At 39.0% G+C, this 24093-nt stretch overlaps 1 protein-coding gene and 1 long non-coding RNA gene across 4 annotated transcripts in view; both read right to left on the bottom strand.

The window, feature by feature from the left end:
• Positions 1 to 277: 277 nt before the first annotated feature.
• Positions 278 to 12911, bottom strand: LOC138191938 (uncharacterized). Of its 2 annotated transcripts, none has more exons than XR_011177762.1 (3): positions 12759 to 12911; positions 6925 to 7039; positions 278 to 6234 (listed from the first exon to the last, which is right to left on the bottom strand). It is a non-coding gene; the product is annotated as an uncharacterized lncRNA (long non-coding RNA). The 2 variants fall into 2 exon arrangements; XR_011177763.1 differs by having other exon boundaries at positions 6867 to 7039.
• Positions 12912 to 18235: 5324 nt separating this feature from the next.
• ypel1 (yippee-like 1) overlaps positions 18236 to 24093 on the bottom strand; it is a 29974-nt gene continuing 24116 nt past the window's right edge. For both annotated transcript variants that reach the window (XM_069178339.1, XM_069178340.1), the window contains exons 3-5: positions 22670 to 22713; positions 21195 to 21303; positions 18236 to 19000 (exon numbers count right to left, since the gene is read on the bottom strand). In XM_069178339.1, the coding sequence (XP_069034440.1) occupies positions 18911 to 19000; positions 21195 to 21303; positions 22670 to 22713 (243 nt within the window). In that variant the 3' untranslated portion in view covers positions 18236 to 18910. The remainder of the gene's footprint in view (positions 19001 to 21194; positions 21304 to 22669; positions 22714 to 24093) is intronic.

Below are 24093 nucleotides of genomic sequence, written 5' to 3' on the forward strand. Positions count from 1 at the left end.
AATACAGGAAGAAAGGAAATCGGTGACCGCCAAAACACAACTTCCTGACTAGCACGATTTTAAGCCAAAAACTGAGCTGCAGTTTGATGGCAGTCATTCGTTTCCAACTGTCCTGTCAGCAGAACGCTCTGAAATGAATTACAGCTGGCTCTCCGACACTGAAGTCACTAAGTGTGTGTGTACAAAAATACCACACAACTCCACACCCAGCTCACTGCTGTCAGTTTTCTGAAACATTTCAAGGGTCGTCATTAATGATTTCAGTGATTGATTGAGTTTTGGACAAAATAGTATTTTATATATATATATATTATATACACTGCTCAAAAAAATAAAGGGAACACTTAAACAACACATCCTAGATGTCAATGAATAAAATATTCCAGTTGAAAATCTTTATTCATTACATAGTGGAATGTGTTGAGAACAAAATAACATAAGAATGATCAATGGAAATCAAAATCATTATCCATGGAGGTCTGGATTCAGAATCATACTCAAAATAAAAGTGGAAAAATCAGATCACAGGCTGATCCAACTTCTGTGGAGATTCCTGAAGACAAGTCAAAATGAGTCTCAGTAGTGTGTGTGGCCTCCACGTGCCTGTATGCACCCCCTACAACGCCTGGGCATTCTCCTGATGAGACCACGGATGTTCTCCTGAGGGATCTCCTCCCAGACCTGGATCAAAGCATCAGTCAACTCTTGGACAGTCTGTGGTGGACGTGGCGTCGGTGGATGGAACGAGACACGATGTCCCAGATGTGCTGGATTGGATTCAGGTCTGGGGAACGGGCAGGCCGGTCCGTAGCATCGATGCCTTCATCGTGCAGGAACTGCTGACACACTCCAGCCACATGAGGCATTGTCCTGCATCAGAAGGAAGGAGGCACTGGAGGCACTGGCAAAATGCAAAAGTGACCACAAATCAGCCAGAAAGGATGAGGACAGAGAAATGGTCTGCGTAGCCTGCAGAACCGTTCCTTCATAGGGTTGTCTTGATAATTGCCTCATTTCCACCTGTTGTCTGTTCCATTTGTACAACAGCAGGTGAAATTGATTCACAATCAGTGTTGCTTCCTAACTGGACAGGTTGATTTCACAGAAGTGTGATTGACTTACGTGAGTTACATTGTGTTGTTTAAGTGTTCCCTTTATTTTTTTGAGAATATATACAGTGCCTTGCAAAAGTATTGACCCTCCCTTGGCGTTTTTCCTATTTTGTTGCCTTACAACTTGGAATTAAAATTGATCTTTATTTGGATTTCATCTAATGGACATACACAAAATAGTCCAAATTGGTGAAGTGAAATGAAAAAAATAACTTGTTTCAAAAAATTCTAAAAAATAAATAACGGAAAAGTGATGCGTGCATATGTATTCACCCCCTTTGCTATTAAGCCTCTAAATAAGATCTGGTGCAACCAATTACCTTCAGAAGTCACGTAATTAGTTAAATAAAGTCCACCTGTGTGCAATCTACTTTGAACATCCTACAGAGCACCATTAAAGCCATTATTAAAAAATGGAAAGAATATGGCACCACAACAAACCTGGCAAGAGAGGGCCGCCCACCAAAACTCACGGACCAGGCAAGGAGGGCATTAATCAGAGAGGCAACAAAGAGACCAAAGATAACCCTGAAGGAGCTGCAAAGCTCCACAGCGGAGATTGGAGTTTCTGTCCATAGGACCACTTTAAGCCGTACACTCCACAGAGCTGGGCTTTACGGAAGAGTGGCCAGAAAAAAGCCATTGCTTAAAGAAAAAAATAAGCAAACACGTTTGGTGTTCGCCAAAAGGCATGTGGGAGACTCCCCAAACATATGGAAGAAGGTACTCTGGTCAGATGAGACTAAAATTGAGCTTTTTGGCCATCAAGGAAAAAGCTATGTCTGGCGCAAACCCAACACCTCTCATCACCCCGAGAACACCATCCCCATAGTGAAGCATGGTGGTGGCAGCATCGTGCTGTGGGGATGTTTTTCCATCGGCAGGGACTGGGAAACTGGTCAGAATTGAAGGAATGATGGATGGCGCTAAATACAGGGAAATTCTTGAGGGAAACCTGTTTCAGTCTTCCAGAGATTTGAGACTGGGACGGAGGTTCACCTTCCAGCATGACAATGACCCTAAGCATACTGCTAAAGCAACACTCGAGTGGTTTAAGGGGAAACATTTAAATGTCTTGGAATGGCCTAGTCAAAGCCCAGACCTCAATCCAATTGAGAATCTGTGGTATGACTTAAAGATTGCTGTACACCAGCAGAACCCATCCAACTTGAAGGAGCTAGAGCAGTTTTGCCTTGAAGAATGGGCAAAAATCCCAGTGGCTAGATGTGCCAAGCTTATAGATACATATCCCAAGAGACTTGCAGCTGTAATTGCTGCAAAAGGGGGCTCTACAAAGTATTGACTTTGGGGGGGTGAATAGTTATGCACGCTCAAGTTTTCTGTTTTTTTGTCTTATTTCTTGTTTGTTTCACAATAAAACATATTTTGCATCTTCAAAGTGGTAGGCATGTTGTGTAAATCAAATAATACAAACCCCCTCAAAAATAAAATCAATTTTAATTCCAGGTTGTAAGGCAACAAAAAAAGAAATACACCAAGGGGGTCAATACTTTTGCAAGGCACTGTATATATATATATATATGTATATACTATTTTGTCTAAAACTCAATCAATCACTGAAATCATTAATGGAGAACCTTGAAATGTTTCAGAAAACTGACAGCAGTGAGCTGGGCGTGGAGTTGTGAGTGGTATTTTTGTTTTAGGAGGGGCAGAAAGTCCAAGTTAGAAGAAGACGCATCGGGTCGGGAGAGCAACCAGGTGTTTTTGTTTTTTTTGTCTTATCCACTTTTACGGCGGTTGTGCATCGTGAACTAAAACAAAAAAAATTTGGGAATCCCCAGACTTTGTCATCATTAGATAAAATTACCACCAGATTCATGCTAACTAAATATTGAATGTAGTAAGCATATCTGCTATACGTGTTATATAATACAACATATTTCTGAGCAATATGCTAATGCCAGTAACTCTTTAGACTCCATCGTCACTTTGAAGAAATTTAAACAGATTTTTACCACAAACCCTTCTTTTCATCCAACAAAACCCTTTAAACTTAAAAAAAAAATCCATCCTGATTTTTATTTTGAATAAAGTACAGGAAACATCTATCGACAAAACAAGTAAGCAAGCCTAAAAATATTATTAATAATTTAACATCAACATTAGTGGATGTAATATTTACTTTTTATAATTATTATTATTATTATTCACATTCCAACAAGTATTGATCCAAAACCCTGCTGCGTTTGCTTCCAGCTTTTCATTGACTAGCAGTTCAAACTGCCTTTGATCAGACGCTGAATTCATTTTCATTCAGACTGTACATTCAGCTTTAAATAATGGCATTTTACAGTGATAATTTTTGCAAGCTCTGTATTTGGCAAAAAAAAAAAATGCCAGGCTTTTATAAAGATGTGGCTTCCAGAACTCAAACAGCTAATCTTCAATCTTTCTGGGCCCGAACTGACCGTCGATACGTGTTGAAGCCTTCTCATTAGCTCTCATTCTCAATTTTATTTAATTTCATTATATTTCATAGCACCTGATACTTTTCATTCATCCCAAACTGTATTTATTTATCTATTTGTTTTGTGTATATAATTTGTGTGTGTATTTATTCATTGCTCTTATTTTTTTCTAAAATAATTATTTTATCTATCTTATTTTATGTATACGTATTTGTAAATGTGTTCTTATTCTGTGCACCTTTTTGTGTTTCTATGCTGCTGTGACGACAAAATTTCCCAACTGTGGGATTAATGAAGTATAAGTCATCCTCTAAATTAAATCCACTGAAACTGTTCTGAAAGTGACAGGAATTACTTCTTACTTTTTTAAACAAGGACGGGAATCACCCATTTTGGAAAAAGAAGGTTATCTGGGACTCTAAATACTTCCCTTCGCCTCCGCGCCACAGCGAGGGCAAAGGGTTTATTTGAGCTATGTCTGAGTGGGAGCTTTTTAATCTGAAACATTTATGATGCTACACAGTCCACAGAGAAACGTTGAAGGGAGCCTTCTATCAGAAAAGCTTCTATACTGACTCTTGAGTGGATCGTATGCTTGGGGCAAATATGTTATAAATTGTATGTAAATGCAGATTAAGCTTCTAATAGAATATCATTTAGTTATCTTTTTACTTTACATGACAACTGTATTAATTCTGCTGATATCATATGTGTTTGATCATTCCATTTTTGTGCTGTTTAGAAAATAAATAAAAAATAGCATTACAAGCTGTAACATAACCTACAAAAATGGCAATAGCTACAACTTAACTGCCAATCCTTAGTAAATGCTACAATAAAAAGATCTGTTATTGAGTATTCAGAAATATCTGATCACAACTCATCTCTTCTTATTAGCAAGGCATCGTTATCTTTGTCTGTTCAGTTATACATGACTTGCTTTTTGTAAATATAACCTCTTTACATGTGGGTGTACATGAAGAAATGTGTATATATATAACAAAGTATTCATATTTCTATTTCTTCTAAATGACTCAATGTAAAAACAAGCATGTCTGGTGAACCATTTTATTTGCTTTAGTACATCTCCACCTTGTATCCATTAAGGGTAAAATTTCATTTTAAGTCACCTATAGCAAAGCAATATATAAAAATGTATTAAGTGGTTTATTAGACACTACAATTAGTTGCAAGCACATATATTATTTATCAACAGCTATAACTCACCCTGGCACCCATAAAGTGAGGCCTCAACGGGGTGTGAACAGATGATTAAGGACAATAAAAACTTTTTTTTTAATAGAGTAGTAACTGTAAACAAGAGTCTTTGCTCTCTTTGTTGTTGCCAAGCAGAAAAAGCAGCTGCTGCCTCTGTGTGAAAGGGATTCACGTAAATAAATGCTGCTTTTTCCAAACATTTTTCATATTTTACTGACTTTTCTTTTTCAGTTGGGCTGCAGGGAATCCTTAACATAATTGACCAGACCTTTTCTACATATCAGACACGAGACTAAACAAAATTATTGTGCAGGAAAATTTAGCAGCTGCAGACTGTATTTGCATTTTCCGATTGTCGCTATCAAAAAATGTATTCCCTATTGTTTTATTCATTATAAAATGAATACAATTTCCACTCTTGACAAAAAACAGCCAAAGGTATGTGCTGCGTAAGCCTTTAGCATAGATCTTTTTCCAGGTGGGCAGGCAAAACTTGACATAAGAACGGTTGATCTGGATCCTCACATAAGAAAGTGTGTCCTGACCTGTACAGCAGCAAAGCAGTTAGACAAAAGATACAGCTGCCTGGAGACCTTTAAAATGCATTTAATTCATGTAAAATTACATTTTAAATTTATTTTTAGCTTTGGTTTCATCTTCACCAACTTTTGATACAAATATCCCATCTCTTTGTCTGTTAAATGCATGACTATGTTACTATGCAACTATAGGTGTTAATGTTGTCTATCTGCCCTCTGGGGCTGCAAAGTGTACAGAAAGTTTGTTTTAATTGAAAGCAGCTGCCTTCTGCTGGTGGCAATGACAATGCTATATAAGTTTTATGAGATCTATAATGAATTTCTATAGTAAAATTGCACAGATCATAGAACCAGAGACTTTTTTCTTTCCTTTGACATCAAGTATAGTTCTGTGCATATATATTACAGACTGTAGGAGGATTATCAGATCTTGTTCAGGGCCTTAGAGAAGCTTTCCTAGCCCAGTCCTCTGATATTTTGAGACACTTTCAAGCAGTATAGCAAACCCCACCTAGTAATGCCCCAAGTTCTGAGTAGCCCAGATTAAATTGGTTTTATTCGTTCAAAAAGAGAGCTGGTAGCAGCTCCAGACAGCTGTTAAACATCTCAGACCATGGCGTCCGCCCTCTCCTGTTTCTGTCGAAGAGATAATGCTAATGTGATGGCCTTCCTTGTTAAGTTGGTGCGTCAGCAGAAGATTTCTGACACTCTGTGTTTGGATATGCAACTCTGCTTCACCAATCTTCCAATGACATCACTCACCACCTTTCTCATTGGCCGTGGTGCCCGTCAGTCTGACGCATGGTCCAATAACTGCCTGGTGGTTCAGCTGATGGGAGTGTGGCAGGTGCAGAGCTGTAGCCATGGTGATAGTGGATGCTGAGCGCTGCCACGACTTTGTGTAGGCAGAGTCTGAATGGGGATGACATCACTCTTGGAGACAGGAGAAAAACAAGATCTCCTTCAGTTCCTGTGTCTGTTTTTCTGCCTGTGGTGATAACACAGAATTGTATTTGGAGGAAGATGCTAAACTAGTTTATTTTCTTGGACAGAAATACTTTGAAATAAAGTTGAATTCCCTGCCGAGTGTACAAAAACAGTTCGTGTCTCTGTGATGTTATGCTTTGAAAAAAATGTACTCATACTGTAGCCATAAAACCCCTGAATTTATTCTAACTTGTTACTGATATTTGAAATAGCTTTGCCACACACATTTTCAGTCTCTATGCCAGAATTGTATTACTGAAAAGCTTTAATTGTGTAAGTGTTGAAATATAAACCAGGATATTAAACAAATGACAGATATATCACAAATATAGCAAATAAATAAATGCCAGTGAAAAGCTATTGAAAACATGATTTTTTTTATTTTTTTTTTAATTCCCAGTATGTTATTTAAAATATATAAACAAAAAAATTAAAGCATACAAATTTAGAAAATAAGAGGCTGCAGAAACTTTGATTGTGCAAATGTAGAACATGAAATATGAAAATACCAGAAAAACATGAAACATTAAAATAAGTTCAAATAGACTAAAGAAAAATTTGGACAACAAGGAACAAACCGCTGATGTTTGGATGCCTTCCTCGCTGAATCTCTCTCTTTCTCTGGTTGTGACTCACCGCTCTGGGCATGCGAGCCAGCCCCTCCTTTAGATGACATCAGAGGGCTTGAAATAGCAGCAGCATTAAAGCTTCCAGTCATGGGAGGCCTGCAACCTCAGGCAGGCAATTCCAGCTGAGGGGGAGAGAGAGTGGGAGGGATGGACAGGGCTGAAAAAAAAAACTAGGAAAAATAGAAGTGACGCGAGCAACAAGTCACAGGGAGCCACTGGCTTGGCACCCTTTGAGAGCTAATATCTCACACAGAAGAGGGTGCAAAATGCAAGAGCAGCAATTCTGTTCTATCAAATGATGCACTTTCATTGAATTTAACTTCTCACTGGTCAGTCTCCTCTCCTCTCCTCTCATGTTGCCTTCTGTACAGTCAAAGAGTTTATCAAATATTGTGCATATACTACTTTTGAAAATACCAGTATTTAGTATATTTTTCCATATCTTCTTTAAACCTTCCGCAAACCTTCTTTAAACAGCAGCACTGACAGTTTTGTTTTTTGTTAAGGTATAAACAGCATCTTTTCCATGATAAAACCAGCACCACTCATTCTACTTTTTGAAAACATCTGGCAACAGTGAACAGAGAATAAGATCGTATGAACAAAAGAAAACAGACGATATGGTCATTCAGCCACTGGACGCCTGAGTCACCCCAACCCACACACACAGGCCCTCCTGTGGAAGAGCGTCACAGAAGTAGTCAGGAGACAGAAGGACTTTGAGCATGAGGATAACATGCGCCGACATAAACAACCAATGCCACTACATCCTGTGCATTTGAACCCGTCACAATACCAAAAGCAAACCCATCCCTATTCCCCCGGCTCTCTCTCTCGCCCCTACGAAGTAAAGGTTAGAATTCAAACGAGCCTGCCACTCTGAAATATGTATAATATGCACAAGGTGTATCTACCAAGAGGAAGATGTTCTGTTTTTCACATCTGCACCCAGCCATCAGTCCCTTGCATGAATATCTAGAGAGGAATATTTTGTTAAAGCTGCAAAATCAATTCTAAAGAGTAACACCAAAGATTTAAGAACAATTACAAAAAATAAAAACATTTAATGAAAGACTATTGGTTTATTTTTGCATTGATGTACTGGTACTTTTACTTAAGTAAAGGATTTTTGTACTGTGTCCAACACGAGGGGAACAGATAAGTCAGGAATCAGAATAGAAGTGTAGATAACTTTGTTATAAGAGAACGAGAAGCCAAGTTTACCTTCAAACTTATAAAGCATTGTTTATGTAGGAATTGTTGTCTAAATGGCATTATACATGAATTGCGGTTTACCTTCAAATATGTCCAGATGCATTTAATTTGTGGTGAGTACTTTAAAGGAATCGTTTAAAGTGTTTACACAGACGATGCTTCAAATATGGATGTTGTTGACACTACAAATTTTAAAACACGGATGCTTCACATACATTGTCAAGCCGGCAACACAGAAGGTCAATGCAATAGCGGCAGCTTCTAAGTTGACATTCAAGATACGTGTCACCAATTCACTATCTACTCTTCTGCTCTTGAGTTGTCATTTAATAATTGCCAGAAAAAGCTAATAGGAACAACCCCAAGAAGATTTTGGCCATTCAGAACGATTTGTGTGGCTGCTCAAGATCCTATGTTGCATTAAATACGTTTTTTTTTTTCCCTCTCAGCTCAGGGAAGACCTACACACCCGCATGCCCAGCCACAGCAGAGTGGACTCTGTTGACAACACTCTCAAGACACCCCTAAACTCTGCCACCCATTTGCGAGGCCGTTGCCAGAGAGTAGCTGTTAGGTTACACGGAGGTACAAATGTATCCACCCTTATTGACAGTTTTTTAGACAGCATTTTTAGGAACAATTCCAATCTTGTCCCCAGCTGCAACTCAAACCTGCAAATCGACTTAATATTATGGATGTAGATTATTTGTAGGTTGGCTAATTGTAAAAGACCTTCCAGGGCAAGCCTGTCCCTCATCAGTCCCAGACATGTTGGGCATTGATGTCATTTGGCACTGTTATTTAGTGAACATGGCCAAGCAGTGCTAGATTGTTTGCCCATCAATGTTCCTGGACCATGACAACAACGCCCTCAGTACATCGGGGGCAAGTGAATCCTCCACAGATTAGAAAAAGAATAGCCTTGGTGAGAGACAAAATATATCAGTTTACCTGTTGGTACCATTATGTTTGTTGTAGAAACTTGTTCTTTCTTGTTTTATTTTGTGAAGCCACTGGGGAAGTTTTGTTCAAGCTACTTAGCGGCTAAAATTTCCATAAAAGGGGGATTCTTGATCTGTCTTGCAGTACTTGAGATAGTTTGGGGTACAATCTATGTCCCAGCCGTTAATGTGGTTGCTGCTTCCATCACTCCTCACACACATTGCTCCGTAGCTGATACAGGAATTGCCGCGGTTGACTTGCGCGATGAGATCACAGACGTTGGTTGTTTACGGGCTTCTACAGGCATGGTTAACACTCAAACTGGACAGTTTAGCCCCATACAGATAGAAATTCCGGCCATAGACCAAACTGATCTCCCCCGTAGAACAGTAGAGAGTTAGGGCACTGTTGCGGAAATATGAGTCTTTGTTAACGGTCTGAGGGCCAATGTGTCTGGGCTAAAGTCCGGGTGAAAGTTTTGTTTCCACAAACTACCTGCGATAGCTGGTGAAGGGTTCTCAAAACTTGAAGCTCCATTAAATCGTTTAGCTGCATTCGACACGGTCGACCATGACATACTACTAGACAGACTAAAAATCTGGGTGGCACTCTCTAGCACAGCACTAAACTGGTTTAAATCCTACTTGAAGGACCGAGAATACTTTGTGTCTGTAGCTAATTACACATCAGAGCGGACTAAAATGACGTGGTGTTCCCTAAGGTTCAATTCTGGGGCTTCTTCTGTTCAATATCTACATGCTTCCACTAGCTCAGATTATGGAAAGAAACAAAGTGTGTTATCATAATTATGCAGACGACACACAAATCTACATAACTATATCGCCAGGGGACTATAATCCCACACAAGGGTTGGGAAAATGCATTGAACAAATCAACAACTGGATGTGCCAGAATTTTCTTCAATTAAACAACTATAAAACAGAAGTAATTGTTTTTGGGGCCAAGGAAGAATGATTGAAAGTCAGCGCTCAGCTTCAATCACTGATGTTAAAAACCATAAACCGAGACAGAAATCTAGGTGTAATTATGGGTTTAGACCTCAATCCGAACAGCCATATCAAGACAATTACAAAATCAGCCTACTATCACCTGAAAAATTTATCGAGGATTAGATTATGTCTCAACAGGATTTGGAAAAACTTGTCCATGCATTCATCTTCAGTAGACTCGACTGTTGTAACGGTGTGTTTACAGGTCTCTGTAAAAAGTCAATCAGACAGCTGCAGCTGATTCAGAACTCTGCAGCTCGAGTCCTCACTAAGACCAAGAAAGTGGATCCCATCACTCCAGTTCTGAGGTCTTTACACTGGCTTCCTGTGCAACAAAAAAATTGACTTTAAAATCCTGCTGTTGGTTTATAAAACACTGAATGGTTTAGGGCCAAAATACATTTCTGATGTGCTGCTACCTTATGAACCATCCAGACCCATCAGGTCGTCTGGGACGGGTCTCCTTTCTGTCCCCAGAGTCAGAACTAAACATGGAGAAGCAGCGTTCAGTTTTTCTGCTCCACACATCTAGAACAAACTCCCAGAAAGCTGCAGGTCTGCTGAGACTCTCAGCTGCTTCAAATCAAGATTGAAGACTTTTCTGTTTGCTGCTGCCTTTAATTGAACCAGATTCAAGGATGTTGATCAATTTCCTGTATTTTTGCATTTTACTACTGTATTTTATTTCTTAAACTGTTCTGCAACTTTTATTATATTTTTAGCTCGTTTAATGTTTTAATGACTGTTTTTAATGTTTCAATCAATGTTCTTAATTGCTTTTAAATTTCCTTTTCTTTTGCCTTATGTTTTGATACTTTTAATGGCTTATGTGAAGCACTTTGAATTGTCTTGTTGAAATGTGCTATACAAATTAACTTGCCTTGCCTTGCCTAGCAATCAAGATGGCCAAGAGAAAACACGGGAAATGACAAGCTGCACTACTGTAACAAGCCTGGACAGCAGAGTGCAATGACAATTTCCAGGGCCTGAAAAGGAAACTACTCATCTACTCTTGCATTTGCAGATTTCTCTTTGCCCTTTATTTTAGAAGTGGATGCAACCACCTGGGCCTGGGAGCTGTACTGTCATAAGAACAAGACGGGATGAGGCCCATCGCCTATGTCAGCCAAAAGCTTAAAGCCCCCTGTGAGAAAGTACAGTTCTACAAAATTGGAATCTCTACCCATGAATTGGGCCATGACGGAGAGATTCCCTGACTATTTGTGGGGCCAATGGTCATATGGGCACTAAAGTGGGTGCCACTGAGCAGCGGTGGGCGGCAGAGTTGTCGGCCTTCAACTATACTGTGAGATATCACACTTGCTAAACAAATAAAAATGTTGATGCTGATTCCAGGCAGTACAATGACTTCCTGGAGGGTGTTGTGCTCGAACGGCATTTCCTGAACTTCTGCAGCAGCCCAACCAGGATGAATCAGCACCAGCAAGTTATTACGAAGTCCATTGCAGTGTTTCCATCTCCAACTACCACTGATCTAAAGGCCCTCCAGGAAAATAATCCTGCTATCAGTGCTTTCCCTCCCTTTTGGCAGCAAGAGAGGATGCCAAGCCGGGACTGAAAGGGAAGCTCTGCCAGTGTCAGCACGGGGGGCATTGCAGCAGTAGGATCATATTAACCTTGTTATTGGTCTTGTTTTTACTGCAGAGTTTACTGGAGGAACAAGAAGATGTCCTGCACCTGATCTGGCCTGAGTTAGAAAATGTTCTACAGCAGCTACATCAAAATCATCACCTATTGTGTCTCCTCTTTTAACATGGCCAGATCACTGTGGTAACTTATGCTGCAAATTTAACCTTTTCTGGAGCAGTTTATGTTTGAGATAATAGATCAGAATGTGTAAAAGCACCACCTACTGACCCAATAATTCTCTTGGAAAAATGTCACCAATCATAGAAGATCCTGTGCAGCTCGGTGTGTGGACTGAGACAATCCACAGTCTGTCTAACAGAGAGAGCACAAAGGCATTGCACTTGTGCTTATAAGATATAACAGTAAACCTACCTACCACATTGAATTATATTTGTATATGTATTTCTTATTTTCTAAAACTGCCATACATGTCATGAGAATAGAGCTAAGAAAAATGTTATTTCTTCCCATGCGTTTCTGATGGTAAGGTGATAAGCCTTTCAACTTCCTCATATTTCTTTAAGATTATGGTTTGCTGAGAATATGCTGCTCTGCTTCGAGTACACTTGTCCATGTTTGTGATTGGTCACATGGTGGACTGAGAAACCCTGGGTTGACCTATCAGCGTCGTGTGACCGCTTAGCACAATCTCGTTTGTTAGGTTTTGTTGAGCCAGATAACGGAAAGATGTCCTGTGTATGTTGAACCTGCTTTGTAGTAAAGGCCTAAGTGCAAAACACAAATAAAAAAAACAAGCCTGTGGCTCAAGAGCCATATCACCGAGGCAGCAATCCGAGTAGCTCGCATATTGTGCCGGCAGAAGGGTTGACGACGCAAAAATATCCATTATTGATACCATCCACCAGCGACTACTCTCCGAACACTACAGCCAGCCTCTTGTTGGCAGACTCGTCCTTGGCATTCAACACACATCTTTGCAGAGAAACTCATCACTCGGTACGTGGACGGAGTAATGGCTCACTCTGCCTACCGAGGTCCTGGGTAAATAGTCTTCTCTTTTTACCTTGTCTCTTTGTTTCCAAGCCCCTCACAGTGCCACAGTACAGCTCTTCATTAGGCTCCTGCCTGAAACTTAATGTGAACAAGACCAAGGAGATGGTGGTGACCTTCTCCTACAAGCAGAGGGAGCTGGCTGAGGCAGTCACTTCTACCATCCATGGGTAGTCCATAGAGATTGCTGAGGACTATAAAGTACTTTGGCACAATCTCAGGCAACCTATTAAAATGTCATTCCAACACAGAGGAGATCCTCAGGAAATGTCAGCAGTGGCAGGATCTCCAGTGGAAGCTCAACTCCTTTTTTGGTCAGTAACCCTCAACATTGTTTTACGACTCCTTCATTAAGAGTGTATGTCATAACACTCTATTTCAAATGCTGACTCCACTCCATCAGCTCCAAAAACAGAAACCACCAGCACAGCAAATTTAAAATCTGATCCAAACTTATTGGACTTTATGCCAGAGCCCTCTCCACCCTATTTGTGTAACAGATACTAAGGTCAGCTGGTGGCATCCTACAGGAGTTCTGTTCTCTGTGTTGGACTCACCTTATCTAAACACTTTATAGTTAACAGCCTACGTTCATCGCATTACTCTGCACCAATATATTACAGTATTTGTTGAAATATTATTAGTATTATTATGTTTATTACTAGTCATAGTGTATATTAGTTTACAGTTTATCTTTATATTGACATGTATCGATCTATTGTCACAGTTTACACGTATTCTTTACATTTATATTTGCAGTTTATCTTATATTTAAATTTTGTATAATTTTTTCCTGTATAGTGTTAATTGTACTACTTTAAAAGCCCTTTACAAATTGCCCCTTGGGGATAAATAAACTGTTTTGAATTGAAAAGGATATGACAAATTTTTGTATTAGAATGGTGGCATAATCTTTAGAACTGGCGTCTGATATTTTACCAGATATCTCAGGATATTCCTTGCCCTTTCTAAAAGAAATGATATCACAAAAGCAGAAACCAAGATTTGTGTACCTATGTATCTTTTGACTATATTCTTCACAAGCAGATGTTAAAAAAAAATTCAATAAACAAATTGCGAAATATCATGTATGTCAAAATCGGATTTTTCTAAAAGAGGGTAGTTTTTAAAAAAAATTTTTTTAAAGATTTATAGCTCATGTTTGCAAAACATTCCTTTCATAAAACATTTCAGTCATATCCTCAAAATGAATGACACCTTAAAATAAGCCACAATTTAATGCCATTGAAAATTTATTGTGATATCTGATAGTTTACATTAGAGTGAAAACAGACATGTGACATGGCTTTACTAAGACAGAATGCAAAGCAATGTAGTCAAATAAAAAGCATACAATATTTGTTTTTAAATTTAGGAAAAATAAAAATAAAACAGGCACGACATAGAGCCATTATAAATACAACATGCTTTAGACCTTAAACTGTACTTTAACAGTACAAAGAAAAGAACTTGGAACAGTCTTTTCCCCTGTATACCCACATTGCCTTTGCTCAACATCATTTCACGTAAGTTTTAGACAGTAACAGAGCTCAAAAAGTAGGAAGCCAGTGTCACAATAATAACAGAATAACAATAAAAGTAAACAGTTTTCAGCAGCAAATATCTAAATTTTTTTCATCCAGGCTGCCTCGATGCTGTTAAGTTCAGAGAATCAAAACATTCTAAAGAAAGACAATGTCTATGTGACAGGATTTCTACTCTTTGATTTTGGTATAGAAGTTGAATCTCCACTCGAACATGATCCCTGGCTTCCTTCCTGGCCTCTGACACTGAAGCATTCGATAGAACCTGGTTCTTTTTTTGGTACACACTAGCGGTGACACTGGCAACTGCTTTTTGTTGGTTGGACTGACTGATCGAAGGGAGAGCAGCTGGGTCAAAAATCTCCCAGCAACCACTGCATGCATCATCTTGGAGGTCCTTTTGGAGAAACCGTGTGGACGTAACACACAGTGTTAACACAGGAGGAAGATTGTACTACTGTTTGTGCATTCAGTAACAATTTAAGCAAACATGATTGACCCGGTAAGGTAGATTTGCTTCCAATTAGAGCTAGCAGTGCTGGTTTCTTCAGACTGTGAGTGTGGGGAATGGTGGCCGGGTTTTGGCAATGTCAGCCAGTTGTTTAAATCAGACAGTTTGGGATTGTTGATCAGATAAAAGCTTCAACCTGGGTTCTTGTTGTTTTGATAAAACTTTCAATCCTCCCCTAATGTTGCAGCCCGGTGCTCCTTGTCAACCTTTAGAGACAATAACTACAAACTGAGAAGATAATCTCACCACTCTAGTTATTCTTTAGTTTTCTGTCGTAATGCAGAATGTTCCTCAGCAGATAGATTTCAGGGTTTCATGAAATTTGTCGAAAAATCTTTTTCACAAGCCAACACAAATATGCTTGGGAAAAGAAAAATGGAAATTTGAACATCTACAGATACATTATTGGGCAAATCCATTTGGGGAAACATGATCAAATGTTCCAAAAACAGCAACCAAATGGATAATTTGGTGAGATTATTTTCTTAACTCTTGTTTCCAAGGCCAAGAAGGAACTTTGCTTCTGTAGTTTCCAAGCTTATCGCCAGGAAGAGGCGGTGGTGAATACCAAGTATCACTGATGACCACAGGAAAGCAAACTGTAATTAGGTCAGATTATACTTCCTGACTTTCGAAATTGGTATAGACAGCTTCATTGCACCATTAAGTACCGCAACACCAGGTTGAAATGCATCAAAACCCATTGTGGTTAAAAGTCTTTAAGTCAGTTGTACATCTGTCCAAACCCCAGACAGTGAAGAGCACTAACACACCCGGGAGTATCCTCATACATCACTGCAGCCAAGTGAAGGTTTTCAGCTGTTTAAACACCAGGCTTAAACAGGTAGGTCAGAGTGATGCAAATTAAAGCAATAAAAGGCTGCATTTGAAGGCGTCTTTACAATAGAACAGGCCTTGTTCGACCTGTTTGGGCTCTGGAAATGCAAACGACAGATGCAGCCCCAGAACTGGGATGGAGTGACCAAAGCCCCGAAGCCAGCAAGCTTACATTATCAAAACAACCCAAACATTAAAAAACAGGTCAGGGAAATAACAGTTCATTTTCTGGACAAAAACCAGCACGAAAATGAATACGATTTTAAGAAATACAATCAGATATTCACAGCCAGTGTTGCTAAAAATGAAGGACCTCCAATATGGCTGTAACAGGGTGCGTTTCATCACCTAAAAGCTCTCTATACAGGAGACACTGACTGTGGTGGCAAAAAGGGTCTTGGTAAAGGCTCTCCCTGCGACATGGTGGGAGATTCCAGCTCCCCTTCACCGTCTACATGGCTCAGCAGAGACCTTTCACTACACAATCTAAATGAACACAATGAACAGAAGGGAAAAAAAAAAAAGAAAAAAAATCAAAATGGGGATAAATCACTTCCAAACAAACTAACCTGGCTCTCGACCTCACAGACACAGGGAGAGACAGTGAAACCAAAAACAGCTGCAAAAAAACCCCAAAAACAAACAAAAAGAGGAAAAAACAAGAGAAATAAAACTGAGGAAAAGAAAGTAAACATTCACTTTCATGCATGTGGGCTAATAAACATGCATGTATACACACACACATACAGACACACACAGCCAGAGGTACGGTGAACAAAAGTGCTTCAAGTTGGGGAAGTAAAAGAACTAACCCAGTAGAAATACGTATAAAACCTTAAATATGTTACTTTATGTACAAAAAACTGTGTCACGGGCCAATATCTCAGCTGTTTATGTGTTTATATTTTCAAGTAGGTATCACTGCGAACTATCAAGGGTTTGCATTGTCATAGTTTTTAGGATAAAAGGTCGGGTGATCTGACTGACCTTGCCGGCAAAGTAATCAATCACTGCTGATTTTTTTTAAACTCTCCAATCCCACCCCGCACCAACTCGACTCGCAGCCATCTTTTTCATCCACAAACGGTCAAACAAGCCTTGGGCATCCCGTATATTCATTACATCTGCCTCTATGCTTTACTCTGAGAAATATACTAAATATATCCATCTGTTTATGTACCTCTAAATCTACCCCCCCCCCCCACCCCCACCCCGCCAGCCCAAAAAAAAAAAAGGAATAAAACAAAACAAAAAACGGGCAGGGCACTATGAGGATTTTGGTGAAGAATGTCATTTTGAGGGGGCCACTTTGAATTAGAAGGTGGGAAGACACATTGGTTTTCATGACAGTTTTCAGAGTTATGCACTGCATAACAGAAAAAAAGAGGGGAGGCTGTTCATGTTTTGAAGAGGCACAAGATTCATATGGCTTGGAGGCAAATCACAGATTCAGTCCACAAAGAGACAATTCATACGCTCTATGAGAGAGAGAGAGAGAGAGAGAGAGAGAGAGAGAGAGAGAGAGAGAGAGAGAGAGAGAGAGAGAGAGAGAGACATAAAGTGCAAAAGACCTACAAGAGCGGTAAGAAATACCGGGATAGCAGCAAAGGATCAGAAATACTTTTTTTTTTTTTTTTTTATCCAAAAGGGGTGCTAAAACTGAGAGGAAACAGAATTTGTTGATATAATTTAGATTCAACCAAATGAAATTTCCCAAAAGTATGTAACAGACAGCTGCTAAACATACTACAGAAACAGAGAAACCATCAAAGCATCCGGCTCGAACATTTTGCTTCAGACACTAAAAATTTGTCGTTCATCTCTGAAAAGGGCGAACAAGCTTTTTGCCTCAAAACCAGGATGAACCAAAGGTCTCTGCAAAGTGCAAACGGAGTAGCGTTCAAGTATGCCACTGTGTAATGCATGACCACACACACAATGCATATATACACAGTAATATGCATATATACACATGTGAATTTCACACACACATATATGTATATATATGTATATATATATATACATATATGTATACATATATGTACATATATATATATGTATATATACATATATACACATATTTACATATGTATGTATACATATGATACATTTTATAATCTACCAACATTTTCATAATATATATGGATATGTAATCATAGTATGTGTATTAATATTTATATGTAGTTGTGTCTCTTTTATTGTTCATTTCTAGACAATGGGATAATACAGTCTGTCATAATATTTTATGACATGTTGACAGTGATATCAGGTTCCCCAGTCTAGAAAGCATTTCTGTTCCGTTTCATGTGTTTTTCATTTATGGTACTGCTGCAAAATGGAACCAGCCACAATCGCAAATAGCCAAACACAAGAAAGGTGTCTATACTATATGAATGAAAAGTACCAGAGGGGAAAATAAAGGAAATTCACAAGATTGAAAAACGATAAAAACTGAAAAAAATATCAGGTATAAAATCCTACATTACTGCAATCCCATCCTTTGCCACTGTTTTTTTTAAGCAAGATGCTGCTACATACTTGTAAATACAATAACCCCCCCCCCAACCACCCCCCCTCCCCCACCCCACTCTCCACCCATCCCTGATTGCTCATTTGGACATTAGCAAAGACAAGCATGATCAGTTATAGGCAGAGATACAATAAACCCAAAAACAAATACAAGATAGACTTGACAAGGAAATAAAATGCTAACCAGTAATGTCCATCTTGCCATCAAACCAAAACCTTACCAAACCCAGATGTTAAAAACCATAGCAAATAACATTAAAATAATCAAAGTCATCAAAGCTGTCCATCTCAGTGAATGCACAAAATAAAGAAAACAAAAAAATGTCCTTTCAGTGAAGCCTCTCTCCTTTCGCATAGTTGTTGCCATATCACCACAATCACTTGTAAGCGTGGTTCGGTGGGGCTGAGGCAGGGTGAGAGTGGGTGGGCACGGGTCAAACCCAAAAGCTCCAGAGCTGCAAAGGTGAACGCACACACTCTTCAAAAGTAACAACAGGACTCATGTGATATGATTTTTCAAGAGTTGCTCCATTTCCTAATTGTTTTTTTCATGTCATTTGTATTGTTCAGTTTCACGATGAGCAGGTGGTGTGTGTGTGTGTGTATGTGAAGGAGGCGAGTGGGTGCACGAGGGGAGGGGAGGTGATGGTGATGGGATCAGGGAGGTCAATGGTTGTCGCTCCACGCAGTTCAATAGAGAGCATTCCAAGGTCAGAAAAAACAAATGTAGTGCAGCCGGCAACGTCACTCCCATCCGTTGTCCTTAATCATGTGAGCCAGCTCGATGATGAACTTTCCCTCTTTGTACTTTTGACTGCTCTCAAATGCGTGCTCCTGTAAAAAAAAAAAGAAAAAAAAAAAAGATATTAGACTGACTTAAGATACAAGAGCCTGTAGTTAAAACTACAACAACTTAAAACTGTACAACAAAAATCTGATAATATACTTGCATAGATACTGTAGAAGTTGAACAGACTTTATAAAGTTGTATAATATCATTGCATTTTAAATTATTTGAAAGTCTTATATACCCCTGGACATTACAAACTCACGCTCTATAACCAAAGTTGTACTGTTTTCATTTGGGGGATAATTGTCTAAATTAATGCACAAGACCTTTAAAATATTTGCCTTATTCTAATGGATGGTGCAGTCATAAAAACATGGGTTTGAATATTTATCACTACTATGGTTTTAATTATGATTATGTTATTATGCTGATACTACAGTAATGCAGCACAGATTTTTTTTTTTTTGAGTCAACAAAACCACAAAATGGTTCTCACTGGTATCACGACAGAGTATGTAATTCACTTGTCAGTCCACTAGAGGGCAGTGACATTGGCTTTGCCTCAAAGGGGCGTCAAAAAACAATTTGTTTATGAAACAAATCCACTGGAAAATTATGTGATTAGGTTTAATAAAATAAAACCACACGGTTAGGGTCAGGCAACAAAAACACATGGTCATGGTTAGGAAAACGTTTCTTTGAGCAAATCAGCGCGGTCCGAGCCTCCGACTAGCCTCCTGGTGAAAGTCCGCTGTTTCACCCATACAACCCACTCAACTAGCCTTTTGTAGTTCTTCAAATGACTTCCGTCACATGACCTTTGTCACATGATCTGTGCCATGCAACGGACGCGTCTGCTTTTTACGCCAAGGTGGAGCCAACTGTCACACTGACACACGGCCTCCTAGTGGGCTGGCAGGTGTATTTACACACTTTGGTATGATACTGGGCTGAACTGGCAGACGAGTAAAACTGTGTAGACATAGTGTATATTAATCTTGCCTCATTTTTATTTGAGAACAGCAGAATTTTACAGAAAAAAATCACAACAACCCAGAATGGTTCCTCTAGGGACCAAATCATCTTTCAAATGTCTGAACTTCCTGACTTAAAGTATAACTCATTTAATGCTGTATGGTTCACGTCCTCCTGAGCTTTAGTAGAATAAATTGGGGCTGTGTCCAAGTATTTGCCAGCCAGTATCCACCTGTTTTGAATTGTAAACCAGTCTTGCTTTGCTTTCCTTTGCTTTGCTTTTCTGGCAGGGCCTTTCTGAGAATCTCGAATTGTCTTTGTCACTGAAGGAGCAGCTTTAAGTGACTCCATGTCACTTCATTTTGTTCAGTTATTTTACAGCCGTCTATAGTCTTTTCAGACAATTACCAGAGCAATCCTCTTCAAAATGGCCTGACATTTAACACAGCAGACTCTCAGAGGTACCAGCCAGGCTGCCTGCAGACAGCCTTCTGCTGCTGTCATTATTTTGCGCCTGTGTTGTGTTGTACTGAGGATACTGAGGATAGCATGCTAACCATCACGTTCCGTCTTGTAACACCTTGTACTTTGTATATGATACTACCATAATACTTTATACCGCAAAATGGGACAGTGAGTCACTGTAGCATCCACCTTGCTTTTAGTCCAACTGTTGCTGCTGGAGAAAGCTTTTGAGGAGAAAACATCACGGAATCAACGCAATTAAATTTAATATTAAATTCCCAACTTTTCTTCAAGATTGGTAAGTAAACAGCTGCCATGTCACTATAAAGGCAGCTAATTTTACAATTTTAGGGATATGTACTGGATATGTACTAACAGAAGGCAAGAATACATAAATTCTACTAAACTGCTGAAACTAATGTTACACCGAAATCTGTGACCGTTCATGACCTGCTCTGATATTTTTACCCTTATTCCTCATAAAAACCGAACCAACCTAACCAGCACTGTTGGTCATAGAATCTGATGGTCATAAATCGGGGTGTAACACTGACAGACTCCCTGGACGGGACTCACTATCGCTTCTTAATGTAGAAAGTGGTATTACAGGAAGGGATTTATTCTTTATAAATTGCACCTTTAATGAAACTACTTGGACCTGTAATACCACAGTTTGTCCCCTTGAAAAAAAAACCCACATAGTTGTGCAACAAACACTGCAGCAGACCTTAGTGACAAATCAACGGAGACAAGAAAGTATAAAGGCTTATGTTACAGTTTAAGGAGCAACCGACTTACATATTTCCAGCCCAGGGTGGTTTTACAGTTTTCACAGTAGATATCAGCCACAGCATGTAAACCTGTGAGGAGTACCCGCTCCTCAGCTGGCCCGCAGCCCACATTTACCCTGTTAGAAAAGACAGGAAGTGGAGAAAATGTCACCGAGGTCATGGAAGTACAAGTAGATAAATAAAGTTCAGCGTATATGTAGGGTCTCCGTTATCATAACTCGCCATAATAGAACCAAAAATGGGTGAGAATAATTCATATTCCCAAATGTACATCTATTATTTGTTTATATATGAATTATTATACACATACAGGAAGTTCCGTGTTGTTCATTGAGAGCAAAAGTCGAGACCAAAAAAACCAACCAACCAAGAAATATAAAACTAAAAGTGTCTCTTGGGTTTAATGAGGTGGATGTTTACCAGCCATTTCTATAGCATGCACTGACATCACAGAGCACAAACAAGTCCACCACATCTGTTTACCAGTACGCAATGATTTTAGGCGAAGAATTGCTTATCTTAAAGCCAGACTTGTTTTGACAGAACTTTTATGACTTGAAAGTCTCATTATGACCCGATCTATATATACAAATATTGTAATTAAATGACTAAACATTTTTTAATTCAGTGCTTAATGGGCATGACTGGCAGAAACAAAAACCAGACGGTTTTCAACTCATTGTGATCCCAAAAATCTTTTATCTTTGCAGTTCCTTTTCTTTGAGTGTTTTTATCTAAAATTTTTAACATTATTTTATGATCCCAGGTAGAGACCGCATAAATGAGGGGTCTAAGATTTTGTTTAAGTATATTGTGGGCTACGAGTAAAATACAGGTCTATGGACAGAGGAATATTCAATGCAGTATTTCCTCATTTTCCTCATCCCTCACTGGCTTCCATCCTGAAAGCATGGCATCAATAGTGGGGCGGCTGTAGCTCAGGTGATGTAGAGGGTTGACCATTTTTGGAATGACGTGTTGTCTGAAGTGTCCACGAGCAGAACACTAAACCTCAAATATGCTCTCAATATTTGAGTTTATGTTGAGATATAGGATTAGAATTCATAAAAAAGCATATGCAGAAAAAAAAAAAAGCTCACGTGTAATGTATAATACATAACGTGGGAACAGTAAGTAGCCGTAAGTTCTGCGGTTGTGAATGCCACTTTTTATTAATGTTGGTCGTGGCCCTTTTTAGGCTGTAAAAATGTTGCTTGTGTAGTCATCCTGGCAGCAACGGTGAGAAGCGTTCATGTTACTGTGTTCATAAAGGATCAAACAAGTGTGAGCAGTAGTTTTAAGTGAAGGGGTACAACTCAAACAAACACACCTAGTTTTACCATGAGTTTTTAATTCATGACATTTAACTCATGTTAACACTGGCTCAGATCACAAATAAATTACACAATGTGAACATGCATAAACCAAATGACATGTACATACAAGTTCTCAAAACAAGCAGGGTGCGAGGCGCATACTTACACTGAATTAAACAGATAGGCTCGTCCTTGACTTCCTTGAAATGACTGAAACCAGAGAGACAGAGAGAGAGAGAGATAACGTAAGTTGAAATTTAAAGACCTTCACCACACTTGCTGAGTTACAGGAATGTCAACAACTGACGCCCTGGGGTGCTTTTTCTCCACGTTACTGCTTTGCATACTTGTTCTCCTTGTCAAGGTTCCCACATACATTTGGCTACAGGTAAGCAATAAAACAAGAACTCAGAACTGCAGAAGCTTGATTCGACAAACATCAAGGTGCATGTCTATCATCTTCATGTCAACTTTAATGTCAGGACAGAAGTTCTTGTTTCTTAACAGCTAAACCTGGATTCCTCTCATGTTTTTGTTACTAACTGTTACGTCAGGCCAGAAAACTAAACTTTAAAATTTCTTACCGATACTCAGATAGTAAAAGCTATTGGTACTTTTGCTGTGAAGAAACAGACGAAAGGGTTTGTTCAATCAAATTTCTTGGCAAAAATACATTTTTTTTTTTTTTACATAAAATCTAGATAAGAATCTAATAAAAGTCACATCTGTGGTTTTTCCAGCTAAAACCTCAAGATTCCAAGCTCCTTTGTTGACATGCAGGCACGACAGATACTCAGTGCATCTGCAGAACAAAGCAGCTTCTCCATCAGCCGATAGAAGAGTTGGATGTCTGAACAGTAATAACCCATTCTGAATCAACACAACCAAGATTTATCCTAACTGTACACACACACACACACACACACACACACACACACACACACACACACACAGCTGATGACAACTGATATAATGATTCAAAACATCCCTGCCGATCCCAAATGAGAACATGCTGAACACCTGTTAGCTCAAATACATGGAGGAATTAGTTATATTAAAGGGACCCTGTGCAGTTTTTCTTTCAAACAAATGCTATTATTTCTACATTCATCGAAATACAGCACGTGTCTTTGAGACATATTTTATGCATTGCTGTCCTTATAAGGCTAGAATTAAGAAAGTCAAAAATGTCTCTGAAGAGTAATCGTGGACAAAATCTCAGACATAACTTCTGTGAGTCCTACTTCCTGTTATCAAAAAGTATGTTTAAGTTAGCATAAGAACAAAAGAAACAACCACACTAAGTCTTTAAATTACTTGTTTTCAGCTTTAAATGCCTTAAATTTGATGAAATAATAAGAGCAAATCAATCACCAAGGATTATTTGGGTTGAGTTACAGGTTAGAGACAGTTTTTCTTACACCTGTTTGTGTGAAACCACTGATATTTGCTTTTAATTATACTTTTTGCACATGCATCATCGCTAACCCTGCATATCCTGCATTCTTTAAAAGAGTTGGCTATGAGTTTTCCCACAATTCAATGCCACATCATGTAATTAAACACGCAGCCCGTGGGAACAGTAGAGCA

Source organism: Embiotoca jacksoni, unplaced genomic scaffold (genome assembly GCF_022577435.1).
Source record: "Embiotoca jacksoni isolate LCO1_2020_lvr unplaced genomic scaffold, fEmbJac1.0.p SCAF_8, whole genome shotgun sequence".
Lineage (NCBI taxonomy): Eukaryota > Metazoa > Chordata > Actinopteri > Embiotocidae > Embiotoca > Embiotoca jacksoni.